A 15,555-nucleotide genomic window follows, 5' to 3' on the forward strand; every position below is an offset into this window, starting at 1 on the left:
TGGATACTCAGCCGGTCTCCTTGGCCACTAACTGTCACAGCACATTTAGCACACGGGCCTTCTATTGGATTTGAAGGCAGGCATCAGTTCAGGGTGAATTTCCATCCAGTCTCTAATGAATTATGATGAGGCCCACTGGTTTAGATTCAGATGTGTTAGACAGAGTGCCGAGCTTTGTTACTTCAGGAGGTAGATAGGGGGAGGGCGGGGGCAGGCGAATCCCTTGGAGAGGATGCTGCAGCGAGATTGAAGAGTTTCTCTCTTTGAAACCACACACACAGGCTCCTCTCTCCCAATTCCAAATCATCCCCCCATTTTGATAGTTTCTCTAAGCCTTTGCTACAGCATCAGCAGCTTGTCCTTGTGGGTCTAGATCAGCTGCCATAGTATCATGGAATTGTAGAGTTGGAAGGGACTCAAAGGATCATCTAGTCTAGGGATGTCCAACCAGTAGATCACAATCTACTGGTAGATCCCCAGCTGATCCTGCTAGGTCGTGGGATTATTATCTGTTTACTGTTAGCGGGATATAAATAAAATTTATTATTATTGTGCAGTGGCGTAGCGTGGGTTGTCAGCACCCGGGGCAAGGCAAGTAATTTGCGCCCCCTAACCCATGGATTTGCGCCCCCTAACCCCCAGATGTTGCGCCCGGTGCGGCTGGCCCCCCCTGCACCCCCCACGCTACGCCACTGTTATTGTGTACAAAAAGTTATGGGAGAAAAGCTTAAAAACTCTGTGCAATCCTCCCCCCCCAAAAAAAAAGCTCAACAACTCATCCACTCCCCCCACCCCATGTTTCTCCTCCCTCCAATGACAATGGGTAGATCACTGCCAGTTTTTTTATACTGGGAGTAGATCCCAGTCTCTTGGGAGTTGGACATGCCTGATAGTCCAACCACTCACAATGCAGCAATCACAGCATCATTTTGGCCTGCAGGGGGAGGCCTTGGTCACCTTGAACAGTTTAGCCACTAAACCTCGGCCCCATCACTATCAGTGGCGTAACGTGGGTTGTCAGCACCCGGGGCAAGGCAAGTAATTTGCAACCCCTAACCCGTGGAGTTGCGCCCCCTAACCCTAACCCCCAGATGTTGCACCCGGTGCGGCCGGGCCCCCCTGCACCCCCCACGCTATGCCACTGATCACTATTATAGATTTAAAGCAGAATCATACCATTTGAAACAGTCATCCGGAAACTGTAGTTTGTTAAGGGTGCTGAGAGTTCTTAGAAGACCCCTCTTTCCCTCACAGAGCTACAAATACCTCTTCCCAGGGACCTCAGGGAGCTGTAGCTCTGTGAGGAGAATTGGGATGTCCTAACTACTCTCAGAAGGGATGCGGGTGGTGCTGTGGGTTAAACCACAGAGCCTAGGGCTTGCCGATCAGAAGGTTGGCGGTTCAAATCCCTGCAACGGGGTGAGCTCCCATTGCTCGGTCCCAGCTCCTGCCAACCTAGCAACTCGAAAGCACAAAGTGCAAGTAGATAAATAGGTACCACTCCAGTGGGAAGGTAAACGGCGTTTCTGTGAGCTGCTCTGGTTCACCAGAAGTGGCTTAGTCATGCTGGCCACATGACCCGGAAGCTGTATGCCGGCTCCCTCGGCCAATAAAGCGAGATGAGCGCTGCAACCCCAGAATTGTCCGCGACTGGACATGATGGTCAGGGGTCCCTTTACCTTTAACTACTCTCAGCATCTGTAACAAACTACAGATGCATGGTCATCTGTCAGTGATCCTTTCGCTGTGATTCCCACATTGCAGAGGGTTGGATTTCATGACCCTTGGGGTTCCTTCCAACTCTAGAATTCTATGAATCCACAATACACTTCCCAGGTTTAAAGTGATGCGATGCTGCTTTCAGTGTATAGTGCAGATGGGGCCCTAGACTGCCTTATAAAGTCATATAATCATAGAATTGTAGAGTTCAGATTTATTAGCTGTGATTCCTGGGTTGCAGGGGATTGGATTAGATGTCCCTTGGGGTCCCTTCCAAGTGTTCTGTGATTCTCTGCTGATGACGCAGGTGGAGACAAGCGCTTCTGCTTTGCCTGAGTTCTGCAACAGTTCCCTTTTCAAGCAGGGAATCACCCACAGCTCCCTCCCGCTCTGCCACTTGATGGCCCGTTTACTGTTGCTGATGCTGCCACCACCAAGACGTGGTGCTGGGATTCCTCCCTGCCTCCCCCTTTCACACCCTCCTGCTCATCCTGCAGTGCCTTGTCGGTGGCAGCTGGCCGATGATGTTTCTCCAACAGACCGTTCCACTCTCTCCTCCTCGAGCCACGGGAGAGCTGTGAAGATCCTGAAATTGAGGGCACCTTCGCTGAGAAATCGATTAGCGAGCCCTGAAAGCCTGCGAATTGAATGTCTGACCGTTTCCAGTAATAAATTGTGAAACAGCCCGTGAATAAGTGCCTTGCAGAGTTCAAGAATTACCCCCTAGGAAATGTCTGAGACCTCCAGGAGCGGCGCAGAGGCGAGCAGAGCTCCTACACGATGCTGCTTCTTCAGCTGTTAAATATGGAGGAACACGCCCCCCTCCACTCTGTTTTGTGCCTCCCGAGATTAATGGGGCTTTATGGCTTCCCCTGCTGGCCTCTAGACTTGAGTACGAATGCAAAAGGCACAAGGACCAGCTTCCTGGATGGGCATCCTGCCTGCTGCCTTGCTTTCAGCTGTTCCTTGTCCACCAGCTGTACCAGTTTTGGGTGCTGCAAGTTGTTTGTCCTATTTTAAAGACTGGGTAATCCAGTGGTTTCCCAAGTGGGTGGTATCGCCTCGTTGGGGGGCAGCGGGGTTACCAAGGGTGGGCATTAAGAGGCAAGATGGTGGTGCCATGGGGGGGAGGGGTGGATACCAGAGGTGCAAATGACTATGAGACTTTGAAATGCTAGAATCCCTGGAGCAAGTTCATCGGTTTTGTTGAATCAATTAAATAAATAATTTTAATTGGATTTTGATTAAGTGGGCAATTAATTGTCATTGTTTCAAATTTTATTGTGTTCTTGCAGTCCTTAGGGGGTCATGCAAACTGCTATTCTGAAGAGTGCTTTTTAAAGGGGAGGGGAGGGGGAACTGGGGAAGAGTTTATAGAACCAAAGGGGTGCTGGCCCGAAAAAATATCAGTACTATTGAAGTAGCTCCTTCACCCTGCCTAGCAGGTTCCAAACATGGAGAGAGCCTCTTTTTATGGGTCTTTCATGGAAGACAATCTTTATGTGGGGCAGTCAGGCTGAGTTCCAAAGAGTGGTAAGATCCAACAGTAAGACAGGTAGCCATGAACCACTCTGGCCTTCTACCACATCCTTAGGAAAATAATGCATGATGGCCTGATCTGTAAAATGGGAACATTCCAAACAGCTGAGCACGAGGGGCCACAATCCAAAGCAGAGATGAGCAACCATTAAAATCAATAGAGTTCAATGACTTCTTTCAGGGTGTTTACTTCTGTCTTGAATTGTGGCCACTGAAGTTTTGAAGCACATTGAAAATGAAACAGGTTCTAAGGATGGAATATGATATTCAGTTATTTGCTGCATTTATAACCTTCTGTTTTCTCCAAGGAGATCCCAGGTCCTAGTCAGACCATCTAACCACTACAGCACACTGGCTGTCATTTGTGTTATAATGGTAGCAGGCAGGATAACGACCAAACTGGCTGCAGTGCCAGAAAGCAAAGAGAGACACCCAGATCCGTCCTGTGGCTGCTCAAAGTGGCTTCTGTGGCTGGTGGGTTTAGCTTGCATGTGGTTGTTTAGCTACTCTCTGTCTCTTTCCTTCCTTTCTGTGTAGGAGGAACCCTTTGTCATGTTCATCAAGTCAGACACCGTGCTCTCTGGGAATGACCGCTTTGAAGGCTACTGCGTTGATCTCCTAAGGGAAGTCTCCCGAATCCTTGGCTTCAGCTATGAGATCCGTGTGGTGGAAGATGGGAAGTACGGAGCCCAGGATGAGAAGGGGCAGTGGAACGGCATGATCAGGGAGCTGATTGATCATGTAAGTACCTTGATGTTATCTATAGATGTTCCTCGGGATCCCTTCCAACTCTACAGCTCTATGATTCTATATGCTGCATCATCCTTCTTTCCCACCTTCATTTGTCTGTCTGTTTGCTTAAAATACTTCTATCCTGACTTTCCAGAAGGAACCCACGAGGCTCAACCTGGGTAGCAGCAAAAAATAACATCAATAAATGCAACCAGAAAACATGTAAGGATATTGGTTTGAAAAGCAGATAAAAACAGGACAGTTAAAACTTAACCGCTTCACAGGTCAGATGCTCATCAAAAAAAGAAAAGTTTCCATATGGCAGGAGAAGGCCCTTAAGGAGAGGGCACACACCCCCCCCTGGATAAGGAGTTAAAAAACCTGTGTGCAGCCACAGAGAAGGCCTTTGTCTGCACCTCAGCCAAACACAACTCTGATAGGGAGGAGAGCCTCTCCAGAAGATCTTAATAACTGGACAGGTGTGGAGGACAGAAGACAGACTTCAGAAATCCCAATTTGGGGTCATGATTAGAACTTTGAATTGGGCTCAAAAAATTAACCAGAAGCCCACGAATGAGCTGTCATAAAGAAGTAACATACTCCCAGTACCCAGCTCTGTTCAGCAGACTGGCCACAACGTTCTGGAGCAGCTGGAATTTCTGAAGACTTCTCAAAGGCAGCCCCACAGAGAACACATTGCAGTAGTCTATTTGAGAAGTGGCTAAGGTATGTGTCACCATGCCCATCTCTGGTGACTCATGGAATGGGCACAGCTGGTGCACCAACCTAAGTTGGGTAAATGCAGTCCTGACCACAGTCAATAGTTGAGCATCTGTGCCCAAGGCTGGGTCCAGGAACATCCCCTAAGCTGTGCACTTGAGTTTCCAAGGGAGGGATTCTGCCCCATTTCTGTCTTGTCTGGATTAAGCCTCAGCTTGTTTGTCCCCAACTCATCCATGATCAAATTAAAAACTGAAGGAAAAATTGAAGGAAAATTGAAGGAAGGAGAAAGAGACATGGATACTATCCACTTGAAACTGGCTTGTGTCAGACTTGTGTTCGACCGAGCTCCTCCGAGCTCCTCCGACGTGATTAACAACCTGAGCCTTGATGAGGTTCCAAGCACGTTCCCCCATTACGCAGAGTATCCAGCACAGGGAAGGACGAGATAGTATGAGCTACATGGCAAAAAGAGTTTTATTCCTAACTACACAGACAGAAAAGAAAATGCATCCTCTCTCTGTGAGAGCAGAGAGCAACTGAAAAACAAAGGAACAGGAAACCAGTAACAGCACATCCGTCTCCTGTCTTCCGTGAGACTTCCAATAGCCTGGAAGCTGTGGAATGCAAAGCAGAGTCTTGTGACTCCAAGAGTACTGCACAGTGGCAACACACAGAAACTAACAGCTTGGACTGAAACTGGAGTATTGGTGGAGAGAGAGAATCTGAATTTTCATACATTTGTTTATTAGTAGTTACTTAGATCTACAATCTTCTTAAGACTATGCTGTGCATCATCTGTCTGTCCATCCATCATCCATTTCCACATGTTCCTCTTGAGTGTGACCAAGAAACAGAACCATATATTGTGCTTCTTTGGAGAGATTGCTCTGTGTATATGCTCTGAGGTAGTTGTTGTAGTCCCTAGAAAAGGTGTCTGGTGAAACATACCTTTTAGCTCCCAAACAACTAGAAGGACTTGCTAAGGAAGAGGCAGAGAATCAGAGGCAAACTCAAAAGCAGAGTGTTTCTGAGAGGCATGGGCTGGAGTCACATCCAGCCCTAAGCAATCTGTCTCTCAAGGAGTTAAGCTGTGGCCTGCGGTCCAGAATCCCAGAGGCAATATCTCCGCTTGATGATCCATGCTTGCACTTTTATAGCCTGACCCTGCTGCAAAGCAGAGGACAAGCTGCTAAAAAAAAAAAAAAAAAAAAAAGCAGGACCAGGTGTGTGAGGAACAATTTCATTTATTTGGAAATGCAGTTTTATTTTCAAAAGCAGATTCTTCCTTCCAGCTGAGTAGAGGCGGAAATCTTTTGCAGGCGACAGAGGCAGTTCTCCTCCGCCTAGCAGTAATACACCCTTCTCTGAAAACGCTAAGCTGGATAGCCTCCGTGGATAGCATTATTGGGCAAGCTTCTCCTCACTCAGGTTTGGTTGGACTGGAATCTTTAATAAAATAAAAAAGCAGGAAAATAGCTTGGCCCATTTCTGAGCCATTCCTGGTTCTCTGGCACTCAAGTGGCAAGCAGAGAGAAGCCTTTTGTTTCTGTTCTCCTGGGTCTGAGGGCTTGTCCACGCTTCTGCTTGCCCCATGCCTAGAAACATAGGAGCCAACTGCAGGGGCCCTTGGGTGCTTGGGCACCCACAATAACATAATTGTGGGGGCTGGGCACCCACAAAGTCAATGAAGAAGGCTGGCAGGTGGCAGCAGCACTGCCTCCAAAAGAGAAGCAGTTCAGATCTGCCCTCCTCGGCCAACGAGTGAGGCACCCTTTTCTGGGGGGTGGGGCTCAGACATGGAGGTAGTCTCTCTGCCTCCAAGCCCTTCCCCATGGAGAAGGGTGCCTCGCTGGCTGCAGATAGGAGGAGGAGGAAGAGGAGTCATTGCTGCTGGCTGCCGCAATGTGGACTTGCAACATCACTCGCCCACACCTGCACCTAGTGTGAGTGAGATCACATGCACTACGTTCAAGCAATGTCGCATGTCCATGTTGCGGTGGTGGGCACCCACAATCCTGAGAGAAAGGTGGCACCCCTGCCTTGAAAGCATGGGTCCAATCAATTTTCCGCTTGACCTGAGCTTTCTAGGCTTAGGTCTGAGCAGTTTCCTTCTTGCCCCCACTCCTTTCCTAGTGAAAACCACTCTTCAATGCTAAATCGGAGCAAATGTCCATCTGGGGAAAACCTGAATTGCTGTTTGCTCCAACTGAGCACTAAAGAGCAATTTTTCCCAGGGGAAACCAGTGGGACAAGAGGAGGTGTGAATAAGAATAATATTACAGCATGCCAGGGTGCAAGCAGAGGGTTGGACTAGTTCTGCCCTGCCCCATGTTATCCTCACAATAACCCTGTGATGTAGGTTAGGCTGAGAGTGAACGACTGGCCCAGGATCACCCGGTGAGCTTGAATGGGGGATCTGAACCCTGATCTCTCAGGTCCTAGTCTGACACTTTAACCACTACACCACACTGGCACTTGTGGACGAGCACACGCCAACGTGCTTTTGCACAAGCAACAGGTACAAAGTCACTTTGCAAAAGAAGAAACGCTTTGAAACAGCAATTTTAAAAAAAGCAACCACGCTCGTAAGAGCACTTTCAAACAGTAATTACCACCTGCCTGTTGAGAGCATCTTTTTATCGGAGTCCCTCAAAGCACTCCACAAACATTAATTACCCCCCTGCAATGCTAAGTGGGTTCCGTTTTAATTGAAACTGTAAATGACTTTGCTCAGAGCTGTGCACCGTATCGGGGCAGAAGGGAGGCAGGAGCCACAGATCCTAAAACCTGGCTGCCATGGCTGCGGCTGGCCTGGCTACTGTTGTTTTACAGCAACCATGGTTCTGACAGCTTGCACCATTTTACGCAGATAATCAGTTGGTGTAGTACAATAACACGAGAGCAAAGGGGCCTTGCTTCCCTATGGGAAAGATGTCTTTTTAATAATCATTTTATTAATAGGAGATCCACCTTTCACCATTTATTTTAACCATTTGGTGATTAATCTGGGCTGCTGTGTGCAGGAAGTCACATGAGGCTCCAGAACGGCATCAATTTCTTGATGCTCTAATAATACCATGAAGAAAATAATGCAATCTGAGGGACTTCTAATTTCCCAGCCCACTGAAGTGTCTTCCATGCAAATTTCAATTCAGAGGCCTCCTCAGACTGAACCTGTAAAACAGAACAAAATAATTAATGGCATAATTACCCTCTGAATGCAGTTTGGAGGCATCAAAGTGGGGGGAGGCTCTCTCTTTTACATCCACCGACCCCCACGGAATGTCTCCCTTAGCAATTGATTTGTTGGGTTTAAGAGTGGGAGAAACATGTACATACACAGCACTGCATCAGCCCAGCCAGGAAGCAGCATTCATTTCTTCCAAGTCAGACTACTCTAAAAAGCCAGCGCAACTGTAGTGATTACGGTGGTGGATTGAGACCTGGGAGACCAAGGTTCAAATCCCCATTCAGCCATGAAGTTCACTGGGTAATCTCAGGCCAGTCACTGCCTCCCAGTGTAGCCTGCCTTGCAGGATTGTTGCAGGGATTAAAGGAAGAGGAGGAGAACCCTGAGCTCCTTGGAGGAAAAGTTGTCATATAAATGTAATAATAAAGCAAAGCCTTCCTCCAATAGTTGGGGCTTGGTGTGGGGACTGCTGCTGTGTGCACGCTGCCATCCACAGTATGAATGTCAGTGTGTTTAGGTGAGTGTCTGAACAAACTATAGATGTATCCTATAGATATCCTTTTGCAGTGTGTGCTGAGGGGAGTACACTGTAACTTCAGGCCAAATGCCTGAGATATGTGGAACCTTGCAGAAAGCTGTGATGCTTGTTCTCTGTCAAGAGACCTGACTTGGTCAGCACATCCTTTGACGCACAACTTTCCCCCCTGTGCAGAAAGTCAATGAGTCACGTAACTCGTGACTCGCCCAAGGCACACTGTTTCCCACCACAGGTGGCCTGTGATGTGAAGATGAGGACAACCAGTGGTGCTGCCCTTTATTTGTCAGCACTTGCATTTTGGGATTGCAGGGACTCTACTTTGCCCCCCGCTGTGTGATCCTGGCAGGTCTGGCCACAGGCAGTGCAGCCTTAAGGGAAAAAACAGCTTTTTAGAAAGTCCTTTGTTTTGAGGCTGGCCTGAAGCAACGAAAGCAAGAGCATCTCGTGCCTTGGAAGGTTTATGTGTTCAGTTCCCCCCACCCTGCAAAATGACCATTTTCCTCCTGCAGCTGGGGAAATCCCCTGCTGGCTCAGAGGACCATCCCACACCATGGCCATTCATTTCACACACAATTTTGAAAAATGTAGATGCTAACCTTTGAAGACAGCGAGATCCTGCAAATGCAGGGAGGAGGAGGAGGAGATCAGGGACACAGCTCCACCCCCTCCTCTGTTGCATCCCCAAACAACTTGCAGTTGAAGGAGACCCTCTCCACAGACCTTCATGCCTGAGCATTGACACCTTGGGATGCTGTTGGAAATCTCTGGAGGAACCGGATTCTGAACTTAACGAGCCATTAGCTATATGCAGCAGGCTCTTCTTACATTCTTAAATTATGTGGTCATGTGGGAATTGGCTTTCTTCATATTCATTATAGGTTTGGGTATATAGGATTCATTGGTGTTGTGCAAAACTCACTTTTGCTTGTGGTTAATGAACGGTATCTCCATAGATGATCATATCAAATAGCAGAAGGTTATAAAGTTGTGGTCTTTGGTCTTAAAGATCCACTTAGACCAGCATTTTGATTCCAGCTAGATACCTCCTGGGATTTTCATAGGAAAGGCATAAAGGTAACCAGTGCCCTCTCTTCTTTGCCCTCCCTCCCCTGGTATCTAGTACAGTCATACCTTGGATCCCAAATGCCTTGGTACTCGGACGTTTTGGCTCCCGAACGCCACAAACCCAGAAGTGAGTGTTCCGGTTTGTGAACAATCTTTGGAACCTGAACATCCGACAGGGCTTCCGTGGCTTCCAATTGGCTGAAGGAGCTTCCTGCAGCCAATCAGAAACTGCACTTTGGTTTCCAAACATTTTGGAAGTCAAACAGACTTCTGGAATGGATTCCGTTTGATGTCCAAGGTACGACTGTACTCAGAAATTTGCTATCCTGGGCGTGGTTCTTCATGTACCTATCAGGGATGGTAGCTTGGTTAATCTTCTATCCATGAATTAATCTTTTGCTGTTTCTAAAAGCCACCACAGCTCCTGTCCATCGTAACACCCCAGGACAGTGAACTGCATCAGTAAAACTTATTCAAAAGAAACTCTTCATGACACATAATTCCTTCTGCCTTCTGTTCCTTATAGCTCCAAGGTAGCCTTGTTCTGACACTCCTACCGCAGAAGAGGCTTGTATCAAAAGCAGCTACGTCTTTTTGTCCTTATTGGACATTTTGCACCAATATAAGCTGTTCTCTGTGATTTCTACTTGGCATGAAGAACACAGAAATAACAGAGGGTTTTTCTTGAACAGAAATGCCTCCCCACTGATAACTGCAGCTCAGTCCTAATCTCTGTCCCTGGGGGATGATTTGACAGTTGATTTAATGCTTTCACCATAAACAGAGCATTTATTGACAGTAAATTCCAGCAATTTATGTCCTTACAGCTACCTGGCTTGGGAATGTTTTTGCACCTGATGCTGAGAGATTGTTTAGTGCAGATGCGGGTAAAATCACTGCCCTCAGATGGAAAGGGGCAAGCTGATTCTATGCCCTGTATGTTCTGAGCTGCAGGAATTTGGCATGGAGAAAACAAGGGCCAGAGGATGGGAAGGAACTCCTGAAACACACAGTTTATCTTTGCCTCTTTATGTTTGCCTGAGTCCACTAAATATTTTGATTAAGCTGACCCGAAAGGAAGGTAAATTTGAAGGCAAAACATATGTAGAGATCTTCACAAACTCTCTTAGGGAAGACAAGACGCATTGTCAGACATTGCTGTGTTACACTTGGAATGAATTTCTCAGAGCGAAAAGAGTTCTGGTAGGATTGGTGGAAATTCTCAGGCTGGCTTTGTGCCTCCAACCTAGATGTCTTTAAATGTGGTCTGACCTAGGCTTTTTTATCTTGCTATGTTTGTGCATCTCTTGATAGCCTTTTGAAAAAATGACTTTGGAGATGTGGCTTTAGCAGTCTTGACTTGCATGCCAATTTTTGCACTGCTGTATATCCCTTTTATTCAATTCTGAATTTGGGGGATTGGATCCTTTAACAGACACTTGCAGCTGCAAACCATGAGGGCAGGAGAGAATGGAGTTCAAACAAGCCATTGTTTTGGTGAAGGCTGGTAACTAGACAGACATGGGCATGATCAAATTTTGTTGTCAATGGTGATGTACGTGGGGCAGAATAAAAAGCTGGAATGGAAAGCAGTTGTCCAGCTGACCATTTTGAGACATGCTGTGATCAGATTGTCCATGTTACTTCTTGGATGACCTTCCATGTCCCTGTGTGGTGAGAAGACTGTCCCGCTCTCCCACCAGGAAGAAACATAATGTTGGAATCAGCCATTATGAATCTTTTGCCAGTCATCTGCTGAAATCTGCTGGAACTAACAACCGAGTATCCTCTTCTCCATGGTCTCTTGTGTTCTCCAGTAAAATCAATAAAATATGCATTATTTACCTTGTCTCCCAGTGGTGCAGACAATTAGTTTATCTAATATCTAAAGTATACATGTGTTGTTCCCTCCTTTTCCAACTTGGTATACTTTTGCTGTTCCTGTAGTAGCCTAGGAATGAGTCAACTGGTCAGTTCCTATTTCTCTCAGTTTATCATTGTTTTCCTATCTTAAGTTCTTTTCACCCCATTTGCAAACTTTTATAAAGTATGCATGAAACAACTGCTTCTTTGTGCACACTTCTCCTGATATATGCATTTTTGCAGCAATTTCCCCAAATGCAATGCATTCTTAAGAACACAAGAAGAGCCAGCTGGATCAGGCCAATAACCAATCTAGTTCATCATCCTGTTATCACAGTGGCCAACTAGATGCTGGATCCCAGCACAACAGCCCTCTCCTCTCCTGTGGTTTCCAGCAACTGGTACTCAGAAACATTACTACCTCCAACAGTGGAAACAGAATATTGCCATCTTGGCTAGTAGCCATAGATAACCTTATTCTCATCCATCCACCTTGGCATCAATGAACGCTAATGGCCACTAAAAGGCTCGAGTGGCCACAGTCCCTGGCATGAATGGAGAACCAGTAGTTTGGGTCTGCTATGGAAAGAACAGGGATGGTCCTGCTGTGTCTGTCTTCCTTATCAAAAGCATTTGTGCCAATCAGACCAAACTATAATTTTCTCTTAACTTTCCTTTGAGACACTTTATAGACCCCCCAAAAAAACCAAAAGGGATAAGAACAGGGATGTGATTTCAACCCTTGAGTTCCTAGGGCAACTCTGCTACCCTCCTGATGTTCTGGACTATAACTCCTATCAGCCCCAGCTAGCTTGCCATTGTGGTCCAGAACACCCAGAGGGCACTGGCTTGGGGAAGGGTGTGCTAGGACGTTTGGGAGCTCTGATTCAGAAGCTCCCAAGTGGATCCAATCCCAATAGCACGGCTTCCATTCAGGGCTAAATTTTAAGCAACCCAGAATGCATGCAGAGTTTGCAAAGGAACCCCAGGGCAGCCCTCTGAAGCTGCCAATGGCTCCTTTGCAGCTGCAGGTTTACCTGACTCATATTGGACATCACATGGCATCAGATGGGTGTGGCCGGGAGGAAATGGCATTGCAGGCCCAACTGTAAGGCCTGATTTGACCTGTGGGCCAGAAGTTCCCAAGACATCAATCTTCATAGCAGCCCTTGGGGAAACAAGATTGTGACTCGAGAGACCCAAGAGCCTTGCCCACCACACTTTTCCTCCTCCATTTCTAACAACTGCTCCCTCTCTCTCCCCTGCTCCACAGAAAGCTGACCTGGCTGTCGCTCCGCTCACCATCACCCATGTCCGGGAGAAAGCGATTGATTTCTCCAAGCCCTTCATGACTCTGGGGATCAGCATTCTCTACCGGAAGGCCAATGGAACCAACCCCAGTGTCTTCTCTTTCCTGAACCCTCTGTCTCCTGACATTTGGATGTACATCCTCCTTGCTTACCTGGGAGTGAGCTGCGTGCTGTTTGTGATAGCCAGGTAAGGAGCTCACCAGCTACAAGGGGCGCCAAAAGGAACTCTGTCCCTAGGATTTGGCTCTATGCTAGGGAGCGAGATCCAAAGCCTTGGAGCAGCCACTGAGAAGGCCCTCTCCTGTGTCTCCACCAAGCACTCCTGTGAGGGTGGCAGGACTGAGAGAAATGTCTCCCTTAAAGATCTCAGAGCCCAGGCAAGTTGGTATGGGAGAAGACGGCCTTTCAGGTAGCCTGCATACACATGTGCCAGTCATCTTGTCTTAAAGAACAAGCCAACCCCTTAAGAGAACTTTGGGGAAATCCCTTCCTCTCCCCTGTATGCTAAGTCCCTTCATTTTTGAGGGATAGGGTGTCTGTGTGTAGCAGTGCTAATTTGACTCCCACTATGGCACTTAGCACTGTGGTCTAAACCACTGAGCCTCTTGGGCTTGCCGATCAGAAGGTTGGCGGTTCAAATCCCTGCGACAGGGTGAGCTCCCGTTGCTCAGTCCCTGCTCCTGCCAACCACACAGTTCTAAAGCACGGCAAAAAGTTCAAGTAGATAAATAGGTAGCACTCTGGCGGGAAGGTAAATGGTGTTTCAGTGCACTGCTCTGATTTTGCCAGAAGCAGCTTAGTCATGCTGCCCACATGACCTGGAAAAACTGTCTGCGGACAAACGCCGTCTCCCTCGGCCGGTAAATATAGATGAGCGCTGCAACCCCAGAGTCGTCTGTGACTGTACTTAACTGTCAGGGGTCCTTTACCTTTTTTATGGCACTTGAGGAAAGAGCAGCCCTACAAAGGGTCTCCCCTCCTCTGTCCATGGCAGCCAGTCCTGGCTCCAGTCCCCATCACCTCCTGCCCCATTCCCAATGAGAAAAACGCACATGCAGTGGACAATGGCAATAGTCCAGCACATCCTGAAAAATAAGTGGAGGATGACACTGACCCGGTTGCTAATGGCAGGCATTTGATGCAATGGGAAACTCCGTGCTGCAAGCCCTGTGCAGGAGAGAGCCACCTTTAGCGGGGAAAAGCACATCCCACAGTTAAAGACAATTGTCTGTCTCTTGCTGGTAGCAGGTAAGGAGGTTGCTGGCCTCCTTCCCTGTGTTGGGTTAATAGGATATAATTGGGAGAAGTGGGGGGGACATGGTGGGTGCTGGGGGCCCTGGCCATCCCCTCTGGGTCAGCTCTGTTCCTGCCTTCAGGAAAATAGCCTGTCCAGGCTGGGATCTGAGAGGAGAGAGAGAGGCAGAATGGAACCACAGCGGTGGCAGCATCATTATCTCCATTAGCCCCGGTGTTCCGGCTTTTATGATGCTTTGCTGGCTCCCTGGGGCCATTACAGCATTTGGAGGCGATTACCTGAGCTTAGTGCCTAATACTCTAATTTCATGTAATGCACTTGTCAAAATCAGCTCCGCAGGGAGGAAGGCTGACTCTTTGTTTGCTCTGGCACATCTGGATTGGCAAAGAGGTCTGCTTTTAAAAAGGGGTTGGGGGAAATGCAGGAGGGTTAGCCACTAATTTTGAGAAGAGTCTTCTCCAAAGAACCTGGTATTTGTGGAGTGGCTAGTCCTCAAGGGAGTGTCCCGGTGCAAGAGAGCAGCTCGAAAGGGGGAAAGAGCAGATGAAAAGGATAAGTTTTCTGGGGGATAGACTATAATCTGGGAAATAGATTCAAAACCTGATTTAGCTACACACTCCCTGTCTGGCCTTGGGGCAACAGTTAAAATTCTTATAAAGAATGAATTAATTCCACTCCATTTTTGCATTGTGCCAGGCCACAATGGGAGAGAATTGCTTTCTGCTTTTCATTCTTCCGCTTAGTTTTGCCTCTCTGTCTTTCCATCCACATTTGCTCTTTGATGATTTCATCTGCACAGATTTCCAGGCAAAATAAACCCCAAGTCACATGAGTGTCTGAGTGTATTTCAGAGCAAAGCGCAATTTCTCCCCTTGGCTTGGTTTCAATTAAAGTTCCCGTGACTGTAACTTTCCCCTCTAAACCTTCCTGGCTTTTATCTATCTCTTTGAGCAGCACCTGGTCTTCTGCATAATTAAGGCTGTGCACAGATGGTTCTGGGCAGAAGAGGGTGCAGAGAAAGGGTCCCAGGACATGGCAAGGAGGAAATTGGATCTTTCGCCCCCAGCAATAATAGGGAACATTTTCACTCTTGACCCTTGCCCAGCTCCAGAATTCTAGCCTGCAGGGGGAAAATGTTGCCAAAATTGGCACACCTTAATTCAAAGGCATGAGCCTCTCTTGAAATAAACCGGCCTCCCCCTGCCTCCCCACCATATAAAGGCCTCCATCAGTTCCACCATAGGTCACTGCTGCTTAAAACCAGCTCTGTGGCTGCTTGGAGACCCAAAATGGCAGTGTTTTGATCCATCAGAGCTTTTAATAAGGCTTTGAAGCTTATTGATGGAGCTGCAGCCTGAATCCACCAAATGTCGCTGAGGTTAGAGATGTAGAATGATACATTCTAGGTGGCCACTTTTGCCTGGTGTTGCTTTGTAGTGTAGTCAAGGCAGCAACATGAATGACAATGTTTAATTGTGGCTGGCTGTGCGTTGACGCCTGGGGTTTCAGGACAGCCCCGCTGCTACTGCTGCTGCTGCTGCCACACACCAGAGGCGTGAAGTTCTGTATTTGGAGGAGCTTGGGCGGGTTTTGGATTTGGCTCCTTATTGTCTGGGAATGC

The 15,555-nt window shown here is 47.6% G+C and overlaps 1 protein-coding gene across 1 annotated transcript in view; it reads left to right on the plus strand.

Annotated features, from left to right (window-relative positions):
• GRIK3 (glutamate ionotropic receptor kainate type subunit 3) overlaps positions 1 to 15,555 on the plus strand; it is a 192,697-nt gene that overhangs the window by 156,346 nt on the left and 20,796 nt on the right. The window contains exons 10-11 of the mRNA XM_083511595.1: positions 3,796 to 3,999; positions 12,643 to 12,866. Coding sequence (XP_083367721.1) covers positions 3,796 to 3,999; positions 12,643 to 12,866 — 428 coding nt within the window. The remainder of the gene's footprint in view (positions 1 to 3,795; positions 4,000 to 12,642; positions 12,867 to 15,555) is intronic.

Source organism: Podarcis liolepis (assembly GCF_965112155.1).
Source record: "Podarcis liolepis genome assembly, chromosome: 7".
Classification (NCBI taxonomy): Eukaryota; Metazoa; Chordata; class Lepidosauria; order Squamata; family Lacertidae; genus Podarcis; species Podarcis liolepis.